This window comes from Phocoena phocoena, chromosome 8, assembly GCF_963924675.1.
Source record: "Phocoena phocoena chromosome 8, mPhoPho1.1, whole genome shotgun sequence".
In the NCBI taxonomy this organism is placed as follows: domain Eukaryota; kingdom Metazoa; phylum Chordata; class Mammalia; order Artiodactyla; family Phocoenidae; genus Phocoena; species Phocoena phocoena.
In genome coordinates, this window is record NC_089226.1 from 26,951,225 (window position 1) to 26,975,817 (window position 24,593).

A 24,593-nucleotide genomic window follows, 5' to 3' on the forward strand; every position below is an offset into this window, starting at 1 on the left:
ATGTATATGTATAACTGATTCACTTCATTATAAAGCAGAAACTAACACATCATTGTAAAGCAATTATACTCCAATAAAGTTGTAAAAAGAAAAAGTTGAGGAAGAATTCATGTGAAATCTCAATAAAATTGTCTTGTGAAAAAAGACCACTTTCTTGACAAGTTACTGAATATTATGCAACTCCTCTGCAATGAACATTCAGACCTGTTTTTCTTGTATATATCCATGAACTTCACACTACACTGCAAGGAAATCAAAAGACCCAGAGAAAGTAAACAAAATAGACATAAAAAGAGAAGCTTATACTCACACAAATAAAACCATAAATCAACAGAGAATCAGAATGAATTACAAATATGTCAATCTCTACTAACAACCAAGAATCCACTATGAAAGAAAAAATCAGCACATCCCCAACACGCACATAAAATACTTTATGTACCTACTAAGGACATAGAGTTTTTTAAAAGAAGGATAATGAGGTTTCTTCAGAATAAAAATAATGTTAAAATAAATCAAGATTGTTCACTTCATGCTCAGAAACATAATTATCATTTTAAAAAGACACTGGAAAGTTTGTTAACCTTGTAAAAAGTGACCTGCTTTGAAATTACTCTTATACTCAAGTTCTCTTCACAACTCCATCCACATAATTATCAAATCCTAAGCTAAGAGTGACCTCAAGAGGTCATCTGGTTCATTCCCCAGCTACTCTCAAATAGTCTCAGATAAAACGCTATGTGGTGATTTAGAAAAGAAAACACTTCAAAGTTGAATATACAACAACCATTTAGAAAAGAAAACACTTCAAAGTTGAATATACAACAACCATTCCAAGAATTTGTTATGTTTCTTACTGTCTCTATTGGTTATTTTAAAATATTAAAATCCTCCAGGTACTTATTTTAGGTATATATCCAGGTTTTAAAAAACAACCTTACAATAGGTACTAGATGGCTTACCAGCAAAAATACTGCATATATAGTGGTTATCATGGAGCTCACATATGTTGATGTATATCTATATCTATCATTTTAAACTGATAGTCATTTAAGTTCAAACACATTCTAAAAGATCTATATTTTTTAATTTCCCCTTCATGCTTTCTATTTTTGATGTCATATTTTACATCTTTATGCCTATCCCTTACCTGTTCATTGTAGTTATATTTAATTTTAAAATCTTTGTCTTTTAACCTTTCTAATTGTTCATTTAAGTGGTTGATCCACTGCTTTTACTTGCCTTTAACAGTGAGGTTTTTCCCGTCCTGTATTTTCTTATTTCTTGTTTTGGTCCTTTCTTTTTCACCTGAAGAAGACCCCTTAACATTTGTTGTAAGGTCACTTTAGTACTGATGAACTCTTTAGTTTTTTCCTTTTAGCACTTTAAATATATCATGCTACTCCCTTTTGGCCTGCAAAGTTTCTGCTGAAAAACCAGCAGATAGCCTTATGGAAATTCCCTTGTCGTAACTGTTTTTTGTTGTTGACTTTAAAATTCTCTCTTTACCTTTATTTTTTCCCATTTTAGTTATTATATGTCTTGGTGTGGTTCTCTTTGGGTTCATCTTCTTTGGGACTCTCTGTGATTCCTATACCTGGATATCTATTTCCTTCTTCAGGTTCAGCCAAAATTTCATCAAATACATTTTCTATCCCTTTCTCTCTCTCTTCTCTTTCTGTGATCCCTACAATGCAAATTTAGAATGCCTGATGTTGTCCCAGAGGTCCCTTAAGCTAGGCTCATTTAAAAAAATTTTTATTTTCCCTGTTCTGATTGGGTGATTTTCACTATATTCCAGGTTGCTTATGCATTCTTCTATATCACCTAATCTGTGGCTAATTCCTTCTAGTGTATTTTTCATTTCAGTTATTACATTCTTCAGCTCTGATTGGTACTTTCTAATATTTTCTAGTTCTTTGTTCAAATTCCCACTCTGTTCATTTATTTTTTTCCCCAACTTGAGTTAGCATTCTTATTACTATTGCTCTGAACTCCTTATCAGGTAAATTATTTATCTCTGTTTCAGTAGGGTTTTATTCATTTTTCTTTTCTTGTTTTTTCATTTGAAACATATTCCTTTGTCTGCATGACAGTAGGTGAAAGAGTTACCTATCCTGGTCTCGAAGATATGTCCTTGTGTGGGAGCATCCCAATGCAGTCTGTGTGTGCACAGTGGTTCCAGTGGGAGCTCAATCTGAAGTAAGCCCAGGGTGCCCTGACAGCCACTGCCTTGGTGGGAGGTAGAGCCAGAGCCATGTTTGAGCTGGGGCTTCTCCTATGCTCAGTGGCAGTCACTGCCCTACTGGGGGTGGGATCCAGGCCCACGAGCTGAAGCAGGAGCCCTGAGGGACCTGCACTTCTCCCAGGTGTGATGGCAGTCTCTACCTTAATTGTGAGCATGGTCAGGGACTGAGGGCTTGGGGCTGCACTTTGAAGTGGTTCCACTTTTTTCTTGATGTGTGTACTTTGGTAAGAGGCTAGATCAGGGCTGGAGGAGTTGGAGTCACACAACTGAGCTGGTTCCACTCCTTCCCAAGTGTGTGCACCGACATGCACAGAAGAAATGGCAGTCTCCACCCTGGGGCTGATTCCTCTCCCTCCCAAGTATGTTGCTCCCATCCTAATCAGAGGCAGGGCCAGGGTTCAACCAAGCCCTGTTCCCTCCAAGTGTGTGCACTCTTGTTGGCAATTGCAGCCTTGACCTTAGCAGGGAGCAACAGCAGAGCAGTAGGGGCTAGGTAGGAGTCCAGTGCAAACTTGGGGGCACACTGGGGTGGTCTTGGCAAGCCAGCCAGAGCATCATGAAGATTTCAATCTGCTGCCTCCACCCTGGGACTGTGAGCAAGTCTGTGTGCAAGCTCCTCAAGAGCAGAGTTTCCATTTATTACAGCACTCAGGTAAGCCCCACTGGTTTTCTAACCCAGACAGGCTCATCTTCCTCTTGCTGGACCACAGGGATGGAATGCCTAATGTGTGGATTGAATGCTCCGCTCCCCAAGGAATATCCTGAACATGTGATATTTCTCTCCTCTCTAGGTCACTCTCTAGGGGTGTCAGTCCCAATTAGATCGCTTCTCCTCCCCTCCTATCAAACTCTGTGTGGTTCTTTCTTTACAGTATACGTTGCAGAAGAGCTGTTCTGCTAGTCTTTAGGTCACCTTTAGTGAGACTTGCTTTATATGTAGTTGTAGTCTTGATGTGTTTGTGAGGGGAGGTGGGTTCAGCAACGTGCTACTCCACCATTTTGATTCCACCCCTCCCCTAAAATATTTTCAATTGCCATTAAAATCATGTTCTAAAAGAATATTCAATGGCATTGGAAATTATGATATGAGAAGTGAAAAACTTAGGCACAAAAGATGTATGTACATTAGATACCTTTTTCTATAAGATCATGAATTAGACATTTGTGGGGGCGTTGTTTTGTTTTTTAATATATTGTCTGTCCCAATTCACCAGCAAGGGAAAAGAAAAAGACCACAGGCAAATTGTAAAATTATTTGTCTAGTTCTGTGAACAATGCCATTGGTATTTTGATAGGGATTGCACTGAATCTATAGATTGCCTTGGGTGGTAGGGTCATTTTAACAAAATTGATTCTCCCAGTCCAAGAACACGGTATATCTTTCCATCTTTTTGTTTTATCTTCAATTTCTTGCATCAGTGCCTTATAGCTTTCAGAGTACAGCTCTTTTGCCATCTTAGTTAGATTTATTCCTAGGTATTTTATTCTTTTTGAAGTGATGGTAAATGGGATTGTTTCCATAATTTCTCTTTCTGATAGTTCGTTGTTAGTTTATAGAGATGCAACAGATTTCTGTACATTAATTTTGTATTCTGCAACTTTACTGAGTTCATTGATGAGATCTAGTAGTTTTCTGGTGGTGTGTTTCGGATCTTTCTATGTATAGTATCATGTCATCTGCAAACAGTGACAGTTTTACTTCTTCCTTTCCAATTTGGATTCTTTTAATTTCTTTTTCTTCTCTGACTGTTACGGCTTGGATTTCCAAAACTATGTTGAATAAAAGTGGTGACTCTGGACATTCTTGTCTTATTCCTGATCTTAGAGGAAACGCTCTCAGCTTTTCCCCATTGAGTATGATGTCAGCTGTGGGTTTGCCATATATGGCCATTATTATGTTGAGGTATGTTCCCTGTATGCCAGCTTTCTGGAGAGTTTTTATCATAAATGGATGTTGGATTTTATCAAAAGCTTTTTCTGTATCATATGGTTTTTATTCTTCAATTTGTTAATGTGGTATGTCACAGTGATTTGTGAATACTGAAAAATCCTTGCATCCCTGGGTTAAATCTCACGTGATCATGGTGAATGATCTTTTTAATGTATTGTTGGATTCATTTTGATAGTATTTGTTGAGGATTTTTGCATCTATGTTCATCAGTGATAATGACCTGTAAGTTTCTTTTTTGTGATATCTTTGGTTTTGGTATCAGGGTGATGTTGGCTTCATACAATCAGTTTGGAAGCATTCCTTCCTCTGTAATTTTTTGGAATAGTTTCAGAAGGATAAATGGTAGAATTCACCTGTGAAGCCATCTGGTTCTAGACTTTTGTTTGTTGGGAATTTTTAAATTACTGACTCAATTTCATTACTGGTAATTGGTCTGTTCATCTTTTCTATTTTTTCTTAGTTCAGTCTTGGGAGATTGTACCTTTGAAACACTCTGAATAGCCAAAACAATCTTGAGAAAGAAAAACAAACCTGGAGGAATCATGCTCCCTGACTTCAGATTATATTACAAAGCTACAGTCATTAAAACAGTATGATACTGGCATAAAAACAGACATATAGATCAATGGACCAGAATAGACAGCCCAGAAATAAACCCACATACTTAATGGTAAACTAATCTATGACAAAGGGGGCAAGAATATACAATGAAGAAAAGACAGTCTTTTCAATAAGTAGTGCTGGAAAAACTGGATAGCTACATGTAAAAGAATGAAATTAGAACATTCTCTAATACCATACAAAAATAAAACTCAAAATGGATTAAAACCTAAATTTAAGACTGGATACTATAAAACTCCTAGAGGAAAATACATGCAGAACACTGACTGACATGAATCACAGGAATATTTTTTTGGATCAGTCTCCTAGAGTAAATGAAATAAAAGCAAAAATAAACAAATAGGACCTAAGTAAATTTAACAGCTTTTGAACAGCAAAGAAAATCATCAACAAAATGAAAAGACAAACTCCTAAATGAGAGAAAATTTTTGCAAATGATATGACCAATAAGGGATTAATATCCAACATATATACACAGCTCATACAACTCAGTATCAAGAAACCAAAAAACCCAATTAAAAAAAAGACAGAAGAACTGAATAGATATTTTTCCAAAGAGGAAATGAAGATGGCCAACAGGCATATGAAAAGATGCTCAACATCGCTAATCATCAGGGAAATGCAAATCAAAACCAAAACCACAATGAAATGTCACCTCACACCTTCAGAACAGCTATCGTTAAAAAGAAAACAAATAACAAATGCTGGCAAGGATGTGAAGAAAAGGGAACCCTCCTATACTGTTGGTGGGAATGTAAAATGGTGCAGCCACTGAGGAAAACAGTATGGAGGTTTCTCAGAAAACTACAAATAGAACTACCATATGACCCAGCAATTCCTCTCTTGAGTATATATATCAGAAAAAAACCCAAAACACTCATTTGAAAAGATATATGCACCCCAATGTTCATAGCAGCATTATTTACAATAGCCAAGATATGGAAACAACCTAAGTGTCCATTAACAGAGGAATGGATAAACAAGATGTGGTGTATATATGTATATATGGAATACTACTCAGTCGTAAAAAAGAACAAATTTTTGCCATTTGCAGCAACATAGATGGACTTGGAAGGCATTATGCTAAGTGAAATAAGTCAGACAGAGAAAGACTGTATGATATCACTTATATGTGGAATCTAAAGAATACAACAAACTAGTGAATAGAAGAAAAAAGAAGCAGACACACAGATACAGAGAACAAACTAGTGGTTAGCAGTACCAATGGTGGGGGGCAATACAGGGGCGGGGAAGCTGGAGGTACAAACTACTGAGTGTAAGATAGGCTGAAGGATGTTTTGTACAACACAGGGAATATAGCCAATATTTTGTAATAACTGTAAATGGAAAGTAACCTTTAAAAATTGTATTACTTTTTTTTTAATTTTTAAAAAAGACAATAGACAATGGTTTTACTTTTGAAATAAAACTACCTCCAATAATACAATGACATTTCAACCTTTGGCCTGGGATATAATAAATAAAATAGTGAATTCTATCAGTCACATGTATCAGGTCTGGCTTTCCAAAACAAAAAATGGGAGAGAAATATTCTAGAGACATCTGCTAGAGGAGGGGTCAGCAAAATTTTAAAAACTTAAAAAACAATTTTAAAACCTATAATAAAATTGTAATTTAAATAAAATAATTTGGGCTTTGCAGATCATAAAATTTCTATTGCAACTCTCAACTCTGTCCTTGTAGCATGAAAGCAGCCAAAAACAGTACCTCTGAAACTTAAAACCTTTGGCACAGCAAAGGAAACCATAAACAAGATGAAAAGACGACCCTCAGAATGCAAGAAAATATTTGCAAATGAAGCAATTCACAAAGGATTAATCCCAAAATTTACAAGCAACTCATGCAGCTCAATATCAAAAAAACAAACAACCCAATCCAAAAATGGGCATAAGACCTAGACATTTCTCCAAAGAAGATATACAGATTGCCAACAAACACATGAAAGAATGCTCAACATCACTAATCATTAGAGAAATGCAAATCAAAACTAAAATGAGGTATCATCTCACACCAGTCAGAAAGGCCATCATCAAAAAATCTACAAACAATAAATGCTGGAGAGGGTGTGGAGAAAAGGGAACCCTCTTGCACTGTTGGTGGGTATGTAAATTGATACAGCCACTATGGAGAACAGTATGGTGCTTCCTTAAAAAACTAAAAATAGAACTACCATTCGACACAGCAATCCCACTACTGAGCATATACCCTGAGAGAGCCACAATTCAAAAAGAGTCATGTACCACAATGTTCATTGCAGCTCTATTTACAATAGTCAGGGCATGGAAGCAACCTAAGTGTCCATCGACCGATGAATGGAAAATGAATGGCACATATATACAATGGAATATTACTCAGCCACAAAAAGAAACGAAATTGAGTTATTTGTAGTGAGGTGGATGGACCTAGAGTCTGTCCTACAGATTGAAATAAGTCAGAAAGAGAAAAACAAATACCATATGCTAACACATATGTATGGAATCTAAAAAAAAAAAAAAAAAAAAAAAAAGGTTATGAAGAACCTAGCAGCAGGACAGGACAGGAATATAGACATAGAGAATGGACTTGAGGACACGGGGGCAGCAGGGGGGGAGGGTAAGCTGGGAAGAAGTGAGAGAGTGGCATGGACTTATATATACTACCAAATGTAAAATAGATAGCTAGTGGGAAGCAGCCACATAGCACAGGGAGATCAGCACAGTGGTTTGTGACCACCTAGATGGGTGGGATAGGGAGGTTGGGAGGGAGACACAGAGGGAGGAGATATGGGGATATATGCATATGTATAGCTGATTCACTTTGTTATAAAGCAGAAACTAACACACTATTGTAAAGCAATTATACTCCAATAAAGATGTTAAGAAAAAAAAAAGGGATTTAGCTGTATTACTATAAAACTTCATTTACACAAACAGGCAGCAGGCTGGATTTAGCACACAGAGTGCAGTTCCCAACTCCTGCACTAGAATATTAGCTACATAAAGCCTTTGTTTTGTTCCATTATGTATAAAAAGCATCTAGAACAGTGCCTGGTAAATAGCAGGCACTCAATAAACATTCATATAATACTCTTTGAAAAGAAAAAGGAATCCACAGTTCTATTATATATCTATTCCATTTAATGTGTATTTCTAGAAAAGAGGGAGGTCATTACCAAAGTACTCAACCTAAGGGTAACTTGTATCTAAAATCTGATCTGCAAATCAAGATTAAACTATGAAGCATGGTTAGTAAAGTCTCTAAAAGAATAATGTACCCATCATCTAACTCAACTACTGTTTTAAAGGACCATAACAGTAAACCTTTGTATAAGTAAAAAAAAAAAAAAAAAAAAAAAGAGAGAGAGAGATCCATGTTCAAAATAGAGCCTTTAGGAAAATGTTTTTCTCATTATAATTTCAGTAACAAGAAGGCATCTCTCCTCACTTGTCCCAGAGGCTGAGAATCCCATTAAGAGGAACTTTCATGGCAGAGTCTTATGGTTATCATAAACAATCATAGGGACTACAGTGGCAGAGCACCAAAAGATCAGGAATAAACATTCAAATAAGCAATTAAAGAAATAAGGATTTGCTAGACCAGGTAGGATGAAAATAATTTCTTCTTTATTTATGGAATTATATTTCCTTCACCTTTGATCACTCAGCCAAATGGTCTCTTTCTCAAATAAGATATGGAAATTACAAAGATCCTTAATAGTAGGGTTATTTCTTATATTAAAAAAAAATAATACTTACAGACTTTCTGATATCTTTTGAAGAGAGATCAATTAATTTCTTGTTCATAGACCATTCTTCATCAGTTTCCATTATGGCTTTCTAAGAAACAGCCATTTGTCAATTAAAAAATAATACACAAGTAAATACAAAGAGTTTAAAAGTAAAGTAATACGGTGAATTAATTATAAGGTTTAATATACATGTTAGGTTATTAGTTTGAATGAATTAAGCCTTTAATTTCTGTTATTTAAAATTGGAATTTCTTGATTTCATACAAGTCTTATCTTTAGCCAAAATAATACTATTTTACTCATTCTTAACTCTTGTACTAACTTTATCTCACCTTTACATGACAAAAACAATCCTTAGTAAGACCAAGCAATTTAATATTGAATGGAATTTGTGAACATAAAGTTCACAAATTCCTTACTCCATTCATAGACATCTACTCAAATAAACTCATTTTGTTTTATCGTTCTTCTTCTGTATATAAGAACAGTAATTTATGTGCTTTCTGGCAACCAAATACTTGAGCTATTTCTGGCCATAGAAAAAAGGAGTAAAAATGCATGGGAAAAAATACATAGACATGGAATTATAAGACTTTCTAAGCTAATCAATATGACTAGTATTTATGGTAAAGAAATATTTAATAGAAAGAAAAGCCATGGTGATAATTATAAAATAATCTCATTTTTATACATCATTACTAATGAAATAAATTTTAAAGGTGAAATTAACATTCAATAAGCATAGTTTAAATACATCAGGTATACTGCTGCTCCCTATTTAAAAGACATGGATTGCTTGTGTTGACATTATAATGTAGCACATTCAATATAAAATTGAAGCTAAATCAAATAAGTACATTTTTAACGATCATATAAAAGATACAATATAAAAGAAAAGTAGCATACCATTCTGCTAAGAGATGACATTTCTGTCACCCACCATAAGCAACAGTAGCTGCTCTATGTTGTGCCCTATGTACTTCAATACCTATAGTCACAATCTCCTAGGGCTCACTGAGGAAGTACAAGAGAAAAAAAAAATTGAAGAAAAGCATAATAATCTCTTTCTCAATTGATTCTGTTTAATACAGGACTGACATGGGTTTGGGAATTATCTGGCTTGTTTTCCTATACTTTACTAGCATGACTTCAAAGCAAATCAGATGGTTTTTAAAAATTTCTATAGGAAAAGCTGATTTTCACCACCTCATCAACCTTAACAGGTTTAATAATCCTTTTTTAAAATAATTCTTTTTATTGGGACTTACAGTCCATATTAATTAAAATTTACCATCCTATATTGTCTAAATGTTGCATTTGCAAGTTTCTATACCACCTCATAAAATATTATCTTCTTCTTTAATTGTACACGTTACTATTTCATATATGGTTCTACATTTACAAATTTATATTAGTCTATAAATTACACTGCACTCAGGCCAGTATCAAACAAACGCTATTTAGTTAAACCTGCTTGAACATTATAATGACACAATCGCTTAAGAACTCTAATCATTTATTACAATGTCCAAAGATGTATGTCAAGGTTAGATTTTAGTTTCTTTTTCAAAGAGCATGATGAGGTATTAAATACTAAAACTTGCAGCAATAACTTGTCTCTGCAATTGTAATTTTTTTTTTTAGCAATTGTAATTTGTACTGTTTGCATGTAACTATGTTTGGCCCTAAGGAATTTAAATTATAAATTTCTAGAGTCATGACTACAATTTTGACTTGAAAGTATTTCAAGGTAGAACTTGATTTTTCATTTGAGAAATGAAAAATTAAAGTTATAAATTACCATTTGATAGTATATTCATACTTATAAGTAAGCATGCTTTTTAAAGGTTAAAATCTCAAATTTCTTCTACAGAAATTTATATAGCAGAATTTTTGTGCTTTACTTCATTTCTTTATATGATATAAAATTTCATAAGTACATAGGAGAAAAAATATCAGAATAAAGATAACTATTCATAAAACCATAATACAGCAAAATATAAGTATGCCTGTAAAGACTATCCATAAATACCTTAAAATAGATGGGAGCCATATCACCCACTTCCTTTGGGAGAGGAATGCATTCATAAACCATATGATACTGTTTCTTCATGCTCATATTCGTTTCTAAAAAGATACAGTCCAATCCTTTATCTTCAAACATCTTTACCAATGATTTTCTAAACATCTGAAGAGAGGAAATGGCTAGGTAAATAACACACTGAGAGGAGATTCAAAATATGAGAACAATAAAAAGTATAATAAATTCTTTTAAAATTAAAAAAAATAGTAAACAATGTTTGAACTCTACAATGTTACCTTATAGTTACTTTACTTTCTAAATCTACCACATAATTTCACATAGTTAAGCAATGTGTTTTTTATAACGGAAACGCACTCTGCTCAGTATTATGTATATATTGGAAACAGTGCCAGTAAACTAAAATAAGAAAAGGAAGAGATAAAAATCAAATTTAGGTGGTAAAATATATAGAACTGACAGTAAAATCATAGGAAAACATCCAAAAACCAAAAAAAGGTACTCTGAGCAGGTAGGCATCCTTAAATTCAGTAACAGACATGCAGAATTCACTTCCAATTGTTTTTCTATCCTCAAAGTAACTTCATTTGCTGGTTCCCTTCATATGTCTTCTGATCCTTCACTTGCAAATTTTCACTCAGCATAATTCCCTAGAGATTCAACCAGTTTGTTGTTGAGACCCTGCCTAGTTACTGCCATGTGGAGATAGAAGTTCAGGTTTTCCATTCAAGCCTCTGTTGACACCCAAAAATAAGAAAGCCTACAAATTACTGCTGGGTAGGGGTTGGGAGTTCTGGGTTCCAACCAGGTCTCCTCTGATCACTTATTACTGATCACTCATCACTATTCTATTTTCCACTCATTTTATAAAATAAGAACAAGTAGGAAAAAAAATCGAATAATTATAATTTGAGGTAAAGTAAAAAGGTACCTAGTAAGCAACAGATACAGGATTCGCTCTACATTTCTAACCACAGCTATATATATAAGCTCAGCATTTTTTAAAATAAAAAAAATAGTAAACAATGTTTAAACTCTACAATGTTACCTTATAGTTACTTTACTTTCTAAATCTACCACATAATTTCACATAGTTAAGCAACATATTTTTTTTAACTGAAACTCACTCTGCTCAGTATTATGTATATATTGGAAACAGTTCCAGTAAACTAAAATAAGAAAAGGAAGAGATAAAATCACATTTAGGTGGTAAAATTTAGGTTTAACTGTTGGATGACTGTTCTAGAGTCTATCTGGATAAGAGTGAAGAAGACAGACTTAAGATATCATGGATTATAAATGAAAACTCAAAAGTACTAAATTAGTAGTGATACAAGAATAGTTCAATATTATAAAATATATAAACATCATACTTATAGCCTCAAGGACACATACACACTTTTAAGTACTTCATATATATATATATATATATATATATATATATATATATAAAATACTTTAATTTAAAAATATGAGTTTAATGGTATAATTTGAGGTTATCAACTCCATTAAAGCAGGATTTCCCCAAGTTCAATACAACAAATACACTATACATAGTTAAATAATATGCATTCTTTAAAATTTATATGAAAACTAAACAATGAAGAAAGTGTTTTAGTTCATTATCATAAGATACCAAAACTATTTTATGCTTCACAGAGATGTAGAGATCTCATGTTACAGGGGCAAAATAAAATTCCCGTATTACTAGTAGAAAACACTTCATCCTTCAGGTAATCACTATTTTCCACATTTCTAAACTATGATTACTCACCTAATTGCAATTCCTCATTTAGTTAACACATCTGGACTTATATTCCTTACAATATATTTAAGTAATCTATACTAGAGTGTTACGATTCTTACACATTACAAACCACATTACAAAAAACTCAGATAAACACACGTAAAGGAATTTAAAATAAATATTAAAGTATTTTCATTAAAGATACCAAAGCTATTTAGGGCTGATGATATAATATTAATACTATAATTTATTCAAATTTTCTAAACAGAACATGTCTAAAGATAAGATTATCCAAAGATAAATGTTATGCGATAGTACAGAACATACACATTTGATTCTACAACCTTCATGAAGTGACCCCTCAAAAACGACATTAAGATAATTTTCAAAACAGCATAAAGCTATTAGAACAAAGAAAATATGCTAAAAATCAGATCACCCCATATTATCTGACTTAAACACTAGAAAGCTGGTTCACAGTTGAGTGATATAGGAGGAGGCAGTTTAGCAGGGATGGTAAAGAAGAAACCCATGCTACACTGCAGAATCCTCAAAAGGCTCAGGAATTGGCAGCACCAAGGAATTATGGAATTAGAGGTGAAGTTGTAATGAAAAACAGATGGCACAGATGAAAGTCTTTTGAAAAAAAATAACTAACACACCAGATCCCCTCCTCCACACCAGCAGAACACTATAGGATAAACTTCTGGAGAAGGCAAACAACAAAGTTGCTGGGCTAGGAAAACCAGACACAGTTGAGAGTATACAGTCTGAAAACAGGGGCATCATAAAAAATGTTACTTAGTGTTCTTAAATGTTTGACATTCTGCCACACCAGCGTTCTTTCCCAACTCAGCTCCCAGAACACTGGAAAGCAGACATAGATGCTCTAGGCAAGAGACTGAAAGAGTGTTTTCTGGAGAGTCTGACTAGCCCCAAGAAAAAGACCCAATGGTACTAACACTGCAAGTTTTCCACTGAAATGGCCCCACACTGAAGCCCACTGTAGATAAGCATCAACGACCCACCACCATACCGCTAATTTGAGATATTTAAAAAATGGACTTACAGTATCTGACTATAACGTATGTTCAAGTTCATTTGTCAAACTGATAAGAATAAACTTAAAGGGGAACAAATTTCACTATATATTTAGTAAAACTAAAAATTTAGATATTATCATTAGAAATCTGTGATTATTCCCACATGCTCTGCTGAATATCTTTGTATATTCTACTAAATACAAGGTCTAAAATTAAATTTAAATGTTACTAGAGGATGGTGATAAAAATTACTTGAAGGAAGTGGTCCCTGAATTTGCAAACATAATTTTTTGCTAAGTCAAGTCATTTTAAACATATATTCTCTAAAAGAGGTGAATGACCATAAGGGTATTAACCAGGGCATAATTAATTTGAGTTTTTGTACATATTTGAAAGTAAAAACAAAAATAAAAAAAAAGTACATTTCTTTAAATAAGCTAGAATTCAGATATTTTCTTCATTCACTATCATAGAGTAATTTACACCTTCTAACAACTTCTTTCTATCACAAAAGAGAGCTATAATGCCATTATTTACATAAAACATTTTGGCTTTTCCTCCCTCACTCAATTTTCTATAATGCATCTGGCTTACAAAATCTGCTAAACCATAATGTAACCTATACTAGTATATACCACACCTTTGGGCAGAATTAATGAGTGATTTTATCTCTGCATTTCTCATAACACCTGCATTATCATACACTCATGCACTCAGTATCTATTGAACTGAATAAATTTCTTCTTTATCCAACTCGGTGTTTTTCATCAAGTAACTTAATTTCTTCTTTTTTTTTTTTGGCGGTACGCGGGCCTCTCACTGCCGTGGCCTCTCCCGCCGCGGAGCACAGGCTCCAGACGCGCAGGCCCAGCGGCCATGGCTCACGGGCCCAGCCGCCGCACGGCACGTGGTATACTCCCGGACCGGGGCACGAACCCGCGCCCCCATATCGGCATGCGGACTCCCAACCATTGCGCCACCAGGGAAGCCCAAGTAACTTAATTTCTTACAAAAACATATAACATACATACTAGATTCCTGTATAACTTAAAATCTTTTTGGCACTTTATTTTTGCTCTAAGTTAAATCAGTTTTGCATGTATACATTTTTAGAAAGCATTCCAGAAAAGTCCCCAAATAATTCTCAAAACCAAATCTGCCACACTTTCCACTTTAAATTATTTACTGCACTGGAATCCACTATTAGAAAAAGAAAAATTTTTTTCACATCAAATACACTTATCCACACTTTTACCCTTGCTGGGCCATAGATACATTAAAACAGTCTGCCCTTTAACTTTCACAGCATAAACTAAAAGATTTCAGGGAGTTAAAAGACGGAATTTCATGAAATACAGTCAAAATGTCTCCTCTCTTGGTATCTTTATCAGCATGATACAAAGACTAGTATTAGTCTCTTTAGAAGTCTTAAAATTTTCGTGTTTTCTAACTAGGGGTTCCTATAACCCCTATTCACCCTATTCACTTGTCAGTCATCAGAAAAACAGGACCTGCCTCCCTTCCTTCCTTCCTTCTCTCTCTCTCTCTCTCTCTTTTTCTCCCTTCCTTCCTCCCTTCCTCCCTCCCTCCCTCCCTCCCTCCCTTTCTCTCTCTCTCTCTCTCTATTTTGGTCATTATAAGGTCTTGCAATTCAGCAGCAATTTCACCCATGTTGTGCCTTTCAATTTCTTGAAGAATCAGACACAGACACAGACATTCATTCACACACACACACACACACAATCCCTGAATCCAAAAGGCTATAAGGGAAAAGTATGGAAATTAAAGCTGGTAACAAAATCACGACAAAACATAGCAGCAGAAAAGGTCAATGCCATTATAGGAAAATATGACAATTGCTAAATGTAAACCACTAAGTTCCAAAAATTATTTTTTATTATCTGAAAACATCTTTCCTTTGGCTGTAATTTATTAGCTTACTGTGGTAAGAATGATTATTTCATGTTCCACGAAAGCAAATATTAGAAATCTTACATTGATTTCTTTTAAAGTAAAAATAATTATTAACTTGATCATAGTTTATTTAGTAGACAAAAGCTTTCAGCTGTATACCTGGAACTAATATATTATATGACAATTATACCTCAATAAAAATTTTTATTTAAAGCTTTCAATAAAGTAAAAAGGTAGTGAGTGGTGAAAACATCATGACCCACAGTTATACACAACTATGGAAATGTATACTTGTTTAAATTCAGAAAGTGAAATCATTGAATGAAGGCATAAAACTTGTTAGAATTTATCACAATAGTGTGTAAAAACTGCTCTTGATCGTTACAATGATCGTGAGCATTATCATGCTGACCTGAATTTCCTCCCAGATGTCTTCATCCAATAAGGTAGCTGCTCTATAGTGCTGCAAAGGGACTATCAAGCAGTGCCCTTCAGTAAGAGATCGTAAGTTGGGTAAACATAAATAAACCTATGGGAAAAAAGATGCAAAGGTGAAATGTTATTGCTATTCTCAGTTCTGAAAGATGAGCCCCTCATAGGTTAACATGGCTAACAGTTAATAAAATAAACCTGCTCATAAGTAATATATTATAGTTTAATATTTTAAAGACATTCACTATTTAAAAATTTTAAATCCATGAAGATATCTTTCAATAACCAGAAACTTATTACATAAGTCTCAATTTTGACTGCTATACCTCAAATATTAAGCTTACCAAAGGGTAGAATGAATGACACTTTATCCTTCACCTGAGAAAGCTATATGCCTTCAAAGCCCTTGAAACAGCACAAATTTTGCAAGAATAAAAGAAATACATGACCTGGTAATGATACGAAAGTAAAACTGATGCCTATTAATCAGGTCTTCCTTCCCTCATTGGCTGGGAAAAGAGAAATAACCTCTGTATGGTTTTACAGCACTGGTTAAGTTCTATTTATTTACATACATGTATTACCTACAAGCTGGTACTATTTTTTCATTTTACACAAACTGTCTAAAAACAAAAAAGGTCAATTAGTATATATGTAGAGAGGAAAAGGTGTTTATAAGAACCATAAATATTCTTCGAGAGGCTTGATCCTATTTTCTATAATTTTTTGCTAGGTTTTAGCTAGAAAAATTTTATGTAAGAGAATTAATGAATTAATAAATTTATTTATTAATTGCTTTACAAAATTATGCAAATTTTAAAACTTCACTGTAAGAGGAGAAACTAGGAGTGTGTGTGGATATGGCTATCTACTTAAATTTACAGTTAAATCCCCAAAATATTCACAATTAAAAACAATATCAGGAATAAGCACTGAAGAGGTGGCCAAGACGTTGGACTAGGAAGACCCTGAGCTCACCTCCTCCCACAGGCACAACAAAATTACAACTAATTACAGAGCAACTATCTGTAAGAACAACCTGAAGACCAGCAGAAAAGATACTCCACAACTAAAGACATAAAGAAGGAACCACAATGAGACAGGCAACAGCGCTGGAGATGCACTTTAGTCAGGACCTACACCCCCAGGTCAGCAACCCACAAACCAGAGGAATATTACAATTATAGAGGTCCTCCACAAGAAGCAAGGAGTGTGAACCCCACACTGGGCTCCCAGGCAGGGGACCTGCACCATGAAGATGAGCTCCCAGAATGTCTGGCTTTGAAGGCCTGCAAGGTTTGCATATGGGAGAGATCCCAAGGGCAATAGGAAATAGGGACTCCATTCTTAAAGGTTGTCTGCAAAATCTCACATGCTCTGAGTCCTAGCACAGAGGCACTAGTTTGAAAGGAGTCTGTTTCAGACCCACTTGCTGCTCTTGGAGAGCCTCCGAGACAGGCAGGAAGCAACTGGGACTCCCCCTGGGGACAGAAAAGCTGGCAGCAGCCATTTTTGGCAGCTCATTCTACCTCAATAACACCAGCACTGGCAAGCACCATTTCAGAATCCTCCCTCTAGCATATTAGTGCCAAGGACCAGGCCCGTCCTCCAGCAAGCTGGCATCAGCCCTGAGCCCTGCTAGGCATGCAATGAACCACTTGAGAAGTCTACCCCACCGACCAGCAGATGGCAGCAGCCCCACATCCCATAGGTTGAAACAGACAACCACGAGAAAAGCCTACCCTGCACTCCAGCAGGCCTGCAAGTTGTGCCAAGAGGCACCACAGCCAACTAAGCTGGGGTTCAGCCCCACATACCAGCTCCCCAATGGAAGTTGACCCTACTGCAACAGAAGGGTACATGCAGCCCATATAGGGGGCACCCCTAGGAATAGGGCTCTGGTGACCAAAGGGGTGCATGCTGCCAGGCCCCAAAGGATGTCTCTTATATAAGGCTACTTCTGAAGATGGGGAGAAGTAACTGACATACTTAACACCGAGTGAGAAAACACAGAATTGGGTAAAATGAGGAGATGAAGGAAATGTTCCAAGTGAAGGAACAAGACATAACCTCAGGGAAAAAAAAGAAAAGCAACTAAACAAAGATAAGCAATTGACCCAATAAAGAATTCAAGATAATGATCATAAATATGTTAACTGAACTTGGGAGAAAAAGGAATGAACACATTGACAATTTCAGAAAAGAGTTAGAAAATACAAAGAAGAACCAAAGAGAACTAAAGAATACAAGAACTAAAAGAAAAATATATACTAGAACAAATCAACAGTAGATTGATTCAGAGGAACTGATACAGAGGAATTGATCAGAGATCTGGAAGATCTGGAAGACAGAGTAGTGGAAATCACTCAAGCTGAACAATAACAAAAAAAAGGGTTTTAAAAATGAGGGCAGATTGAGAAAGACCTCTGAGACAACATCAAGCATACTAATATTCACATTATAGGGGTCCCAGAAGGAGAAGAGAAAGAAAAAGGGGTAGAAAATGTATTCAATGAAATTATGGCTGAAAATTTCCCTAACCTTAAGAAGGAAACAGATATAGGTATAGGAAGCTATGGAGACTTCCAAACAAGATGAACCCAATGTGTCTACACCATGACACATTATAATTAAAATTGCAAAAATTAAAGATGAAGAGAGAATCTTAAGAGCAGCAAGAGAAAAGCAACTAGTTACATATAAGGTAACTCCCATAAGGCTATCAGCTGACTTTTCAGCAGAAATTGCAGGCCAGAAGGGAATGGCATGATATCTTTAAAGTGATGAAAAGAAAAACCTACAACCAACAATACTCTACTTGGCGATGTCATCATTCAGGTCTGAAGGAGAGTTAAAGCATTTTAAAGATAAGCAAAAGCTGGAAGAGTTCAGCACTAAACTGGCTTTACAAGAAATGATAAAAAGACTTCTCTAAGGAGAAAAGAAAAGGCCATAACTAGAAGTAAGAAAATTATGGAAAGAAAAGTCTCACTGGGAAAGGCAAACATACATTAAAGGTAGTAGATCAACCACTTACAAAGCTAATAGGAAGGTTAAGAGATAAAAGTAAAAAAATTATCCATACCTGCAATAAGTAGTTAAGGGATACACAAAACAGAAAGATGTAAAATATGACAACAAAAACATTAAATGTTGGGGGGAGGGCAGTAAAATGTAGTGTGGTTAGAATGAGTATAAACTTAACAGATCATTAATTTAAAATAAAGATTATATATATATATGCAAATATGTATGTTGCTACATATGAACATCATGGTAACTAAAAAAATCAAAAACCAGTAATAGATACACAAAAAAGAAAAAGAAATCCAAATGTAACCCTAAAGACAGTCATCAAATCACAAGGAAAGAGAGCAAAAGGAGAAGAAAGGAATGAAGAAGAACTATAAAAACAACAGGAATACAATTAACAAAATAGCAACAAAGACACAGAGCAGCTAATTTGGTAAAAAAAACAAGAATGATACATATGCTGCTTCCAAGAGATTCACTTCAGATCTAAAGACATACACACTGAAAGTGAGGAAACAAAAAATTGTATTTGATGCAACACGATACACCACATAAAAAAACTGAAGAGTATAAATCATATGATCATCTCCATAAATGCAGAAAAAGCTTTAGACAAAATTCAAGACCCATTTATAACAAAAACTCAACAAAGTGGGTATACAGAGAACATACACCAATATAATACAGCCATACATGAAAAACTCACAGCCAACATTATACTCAACAGTGAAAAGTTGAAAGCATTTCCTCTAAGATCAGGAATAAAAAGGATGCCCACTCTCACCATCTGTGTTTAGCGACAGCAGAGAAGAAAAAGACAAAAAAAGACTGCAAATTAAAAAGAAGTAAAACTGTCACTGTTTGCAGATGACATGATACTATACATATCAAATCCTAAAGATGCTACAAAAAACTACTATAACAAATAAATGAATTCAGTAAAGTTGCAGGATAAAAGATTAATATACAGAAATCTATTGTTTTTCTATACATTAATAGTAAATTATCAGAAAAGGCAAGAAATCAAATCCCATATAAAATTGCATCAAAAAGAAGAAAACACCTAGAAATAAACTTAACTAATCATGTGAAAGACCTATACTCTGAAAACTATAAGACACTAATGAAGGGAACTGATGATACAAAGAAATGGAGAGATATCCTGTATTCATGGATTGGAAGAAATAACACGGTTAAAATGTCCATATTACTCAAAGCAATCTACAAGTTTAATACAACCCATATTAAAATAACCATGATATTTTTCACAGAATAAAAGACCCTGAATAGCTAAAGCAATCTTAAGAAAAAAAAGAACAAACTGCAGGTATCATACTCCCTGAGATCAGCTGATACTACAAAGCTACAGTAAAATCACAACAGTATGGTACTGGCACAAAAACAGACACAGAGATCAATTAAGTAGAACAGAAAGCCCAGGAATAAACTCATGAACCTATGGTCAATTAATCTATGGCAAAGGAGGCAAGAATATACAAAGGGAAAGACAGTCTCCTCAATAAGGGGTGCTGGGAAAACTGACCAGCTACATGTAAAAGAATAAAATTAGAACAGTTTCTCACACCATATGCAAAAATTAACTCATAAAACTCCTAGAAGAACACTATAGGCAGAACACTCTGTGACAAAAATCATGGTGTTATGTTTTCACATCAGTCTCCTAAGGCAAAAGAAACAAAATAAAAAAATAAACAAATGGGACCTAATTAAACTTAAAAGCTTTTGCACAGCAAAAGACACCATCCACAAAATGAAAAGACAACCTACTGAATGGGAGAAAATATTTGCAAATCATATGACCAATAAGGGGTTAACATCCAAAATATATAAACAGCTCATAAAATTCAATATCAAAAAACCAAATAACCCAATTGAAAAATGGGCAGAAACTAGAATAGATATTTTTCCAAGGAAGATATACAGATGGCTAATAGGCACATGAAAAGTTGCTCAACATTTCTAACCATCAGAGAAATGCAAATCAAAGCCAAAGATATTACCTCACATCTGTGAGAATGGCTATCATCAAAAAGTCTATAAATAACAAATGTTGACAAGGATGTGGAGAAAAGGAAACCCTGTACACTGTTGTTGGGAATGTAAATTGGAAGTCACTACAGAAGACAGTATGGAGGTTCCGCAAAAAACTAAATATAGAACTATCATACGATCCAGCAGTTCCCCTCCCAGGTATACATCTGAAGAAAATGAAAACAATAATTGAAAAGACACATCACCCCAATGTTCACAGCAGTATTATTTACAATAGCCATGATATGGAAGCAACCTAAGTGTCCATCAACAGATGAATAGATAAAGAAGATGTAATACACACACACACACACACACACACACACACACAATGGAATATTACTCAGCCATAGTAAAAGAATGAATTCTGCCAATTGTAACAATGTGGATGGATCTAAGAGGTATAATGCTTAGTGAAATAAGTCAGACAAAGAAATACAAACACTGTATGTTATCACTTATATGTGGAATCAAAAAAAAATAAAATAAGCAAATGAATAAAATAAAACAAATACAGAGAACAAGCTAGTGGTTACCAGTGGAGAGAGGGGTGGGGGAGGGGAAAATAAGGACAGGGGTTTAAGAGATACAAACTTCTATGTATAAAATAAATAAGCAACAAGGCTGTACTGTACAGCACAGGGACATATAGCTATTATTTTGTAATAACTTTAAATGGAGTATAATCTATATAAATACTGAATCACTATGTTATAAACCTGGAACTAACATAATATTGTAAATCAACTATATTTCAATTAAAAAATAACAAATAAATGAAAGAAAAAGAAAAGGAAGCCAACTCTTGCCACTTGTATTTAGCCACAGCAATCAGACAAGTAAAAGAAATAAAAGGAATCTAAACTGGAAAGGAAGAAGTAAAACTCACTGCAGATGACATGATACTATATATAGAAAGTCCTCAAGATGCTACCAAAAATACTATTAGAACTAATAAGTGAATTCAGAAAAGTTGCAGGATACAAAATTAATACACAGAAGTCTGTGGCATTTTTATACACTAATAACAAACAATCAGAAAGAAAAAATTAAGAAAACAGTCTCATTTACAGTTGCATCAAAAAGAACAAAATACCTACAAATAAATCTTACCAAGAAGGTAAACAAGTTGTACTCTGAAAAGTATAAGATATCGATGAAAGAAAATGAAGATGACAAAAATAAATGGAAAGAAATTCTGTGTTCATAGACTGGAAGAAGTAATATCGTTTAAAATGACCATACTACCCAAGGCAACCTGGAGATTCAATGTAATCCCTATCAAAATACCATTGGCATATTTCACAGAACTAGAACAAATAATTCTAAAATTTGTATAAAAATACAAAAGACCCTGAACAGCCAAAACAATCTTGAGAAAGATGAACAAAGTTGGAGGTATCACACTTCCTGATTTCAAATTATACTACAAAGCTATAGTAATCAAAACAGAATGGTACTGGCATTAAAAACAGACACATAGATCAATGAAACAGAATAGAGAGCCCAGAAATAAACCCATGCTTACATGTTCAATTAATCTACAACAAAAGAAGCAAGAATATACAAAAGGGAAAAGATAGCCTCTTCAATAAATGGTGTTGGGAAAACTGGATAGGTACACGCAAAAGAATCAATCTAGACTACTTTCTCACACCATATTAAAAAAATTCAAAATGGATTAAAGATTTAAATGTAAGACCTGAAACCAGAAAACTTCTAGAGAAAACTATAGGTAGTATACTCTTTGAAATTGATCTTAGCAACATTTTTTTGCATATGTCTCCTCGAGTAAGGGAAACAGAAGCAAAAATAAATAAATGGGATTACGTCGAACTAAAAAGCTTTTACATAGTGAAAGAAATCATCAACAAAATGAAAAGGCAGCCTACTGAATCGGAGAAAATACTTGCAAATGATAGATAAGGGGTTAATATCCAAAATATACAAAAGAAGTCATATAACTCAAGACCAAAAAAACAACCGATTAAAAAATGGGCAGAGGACCGAACAGAAATTTTTCCAAAGAAGATATACAGATGGCCAACAGACACATGAAAAGATGCTCAATATCACTAACAATGAGGGATGTGCAAATCAAAACCACAATGAGATGCCACCTCATACCTGGCAGAATGGCTATCATCAAAAAAACAAATAGCAAGTGTTGGTGAGGATGTGGACAAGAGGTGACCCTGCTATACTGTTGGTGGGAATATAAATTGGTGCAGGCACTATGGAACACAGTGTGGAGCTTCCTCAAAAAATTAAAAATAAAACTGCCATATGATCCAGCAATTTCACTTCTGAGTATTTACCTAAAAAAAACAGAACGCTAATTCAAAAAGATATATGCATATCAACGTTCATTGCAGCATTACTTACAATAGCCAAGATACAGAAGAAACCTAAGTGTTCTTCAATAGACGAATGGATAAAGGAGATATGGTATATATCTTTGTGTGTATATATACGTGTGTGTGTGTGTGTGTATATATATATGTACCATATATACAGTGAAGTATAACTCAGCCATAATGAAAATGAAATCTTGGCATTTGCAATGCTACAGATTGAAATGCTAAGTGAAATAAGTTAGACAGAGAAAGATAAATACCATATCATCTCACATATGCGTGAAATCAGAAAAACAAAACAAATGAACAAACATAATGAAACAAAAACAGACTCATAGATACAGAGAACAAATGGGTGGCTGGCAGAGGGAAGTGTTTGGGGATGGAGGTGTGAAATAGGTGAAGGGGATGAAAAAGTATTAAAACTCCAGTTACAAAATAAGTAAGTCATGGGGGTGTAATATACAGCATAAGGAATATGGTCAGTAATATTGTAATAACTTTGTATGGGGACTGATGGTTACTAGACTTTTCATGGTGATCATTTCATAATGTATGCAAATCATTACGTAGTACACCTGACATTAACATAATATTGTATATCAACTATATTAAGTAAAACAAACAAAAAACAGTACTGATTCATTAGATGTAACAATTTTACTATACTAATGTTAAGATGGAAATAATAGATGAAACTGGGCACAGGGTATATGGAACTCTATACTGCCTTACAATTTTTCTGTAAATCTAAAACTGCTCTAAAAATCAAAGTACTTTTTTTTTTTCTTTTAAGTAAAGGATAGTGTTAAGACAAGAAGGGGAGAGATAACTTTTATTTTTAAAAAAGAGGGAGAAGGCAGGGACAATTTATGATCAGAAACTTACATAACTGTCTGACTCTAATGAGTACTCACATAGCTTCATAAATACATTTGGATTTATGACATTAACTTTAAGTATTAGAAATTCAAGCTGAGTGAGAATTGCTGAACTGCTTTAGAATACTGTTAATTATTACTACCTAATGCAAAGTAATTCTTTAGAAACTCATATATAATTAACTGAGGTAACAACTAAAAGGAATAATTTCTTACTGTTTATTCAGATTAATAAAATAACCTATTAGCTACAATAGATGGGATAAGCAGTCAGATATTATATATAGCAAATAGATGAAATTCCTTCGAACCAATATTTCAAACATTTCTATATTAAAATATTCACGGATGAAAGGCTGAAGCTACATAGCAGTTATTAAAGCTAAGATAGCATAATAAAGCATAGACCAAGAAAAGAGATTCAAATGGTATTAAAATGAAATCAGAATGAAACGACTAGTCTGAGAGGGAAGAAACATCAGCCAATGCTCAGTAAGTTAAAGGCAAAAGAAGATTTAATACCTT

General features: G+C 34.3%; 1 protein-coding gene across 1 annotated transcript in view; it reads right to left on the minus strand.

Annotated features, from left to right (window-relative positions):
• Window positions 1–24,593, minus strand: part of CWF19L2 (CWF19 like cell cycle control factor 2) — a 209,204-nt gene that overhangs the window by 14,685 nt on the left and 169,926 nt on the right. Inside the window, exons 15-17 of the mRNA XM_065882107.1 lie at window positions 15,726–15,842; window positions 10,601–10,756; window positions 8,576–8,656 (exon numbers count right to left, since the gene is read on the minus strand). Coding sequence (XP_065738179.1) covers window positions 8,576–8,656; window positions 10,601–10,756; window positions 15,726–15,842 — 354 coding nt within the window. The remainder of the gene's footprint in view (window positions 1–8,575; window positions 8,657–10,600; window positions 10,757–15,725; window positions 15,843–24,593) is intronic.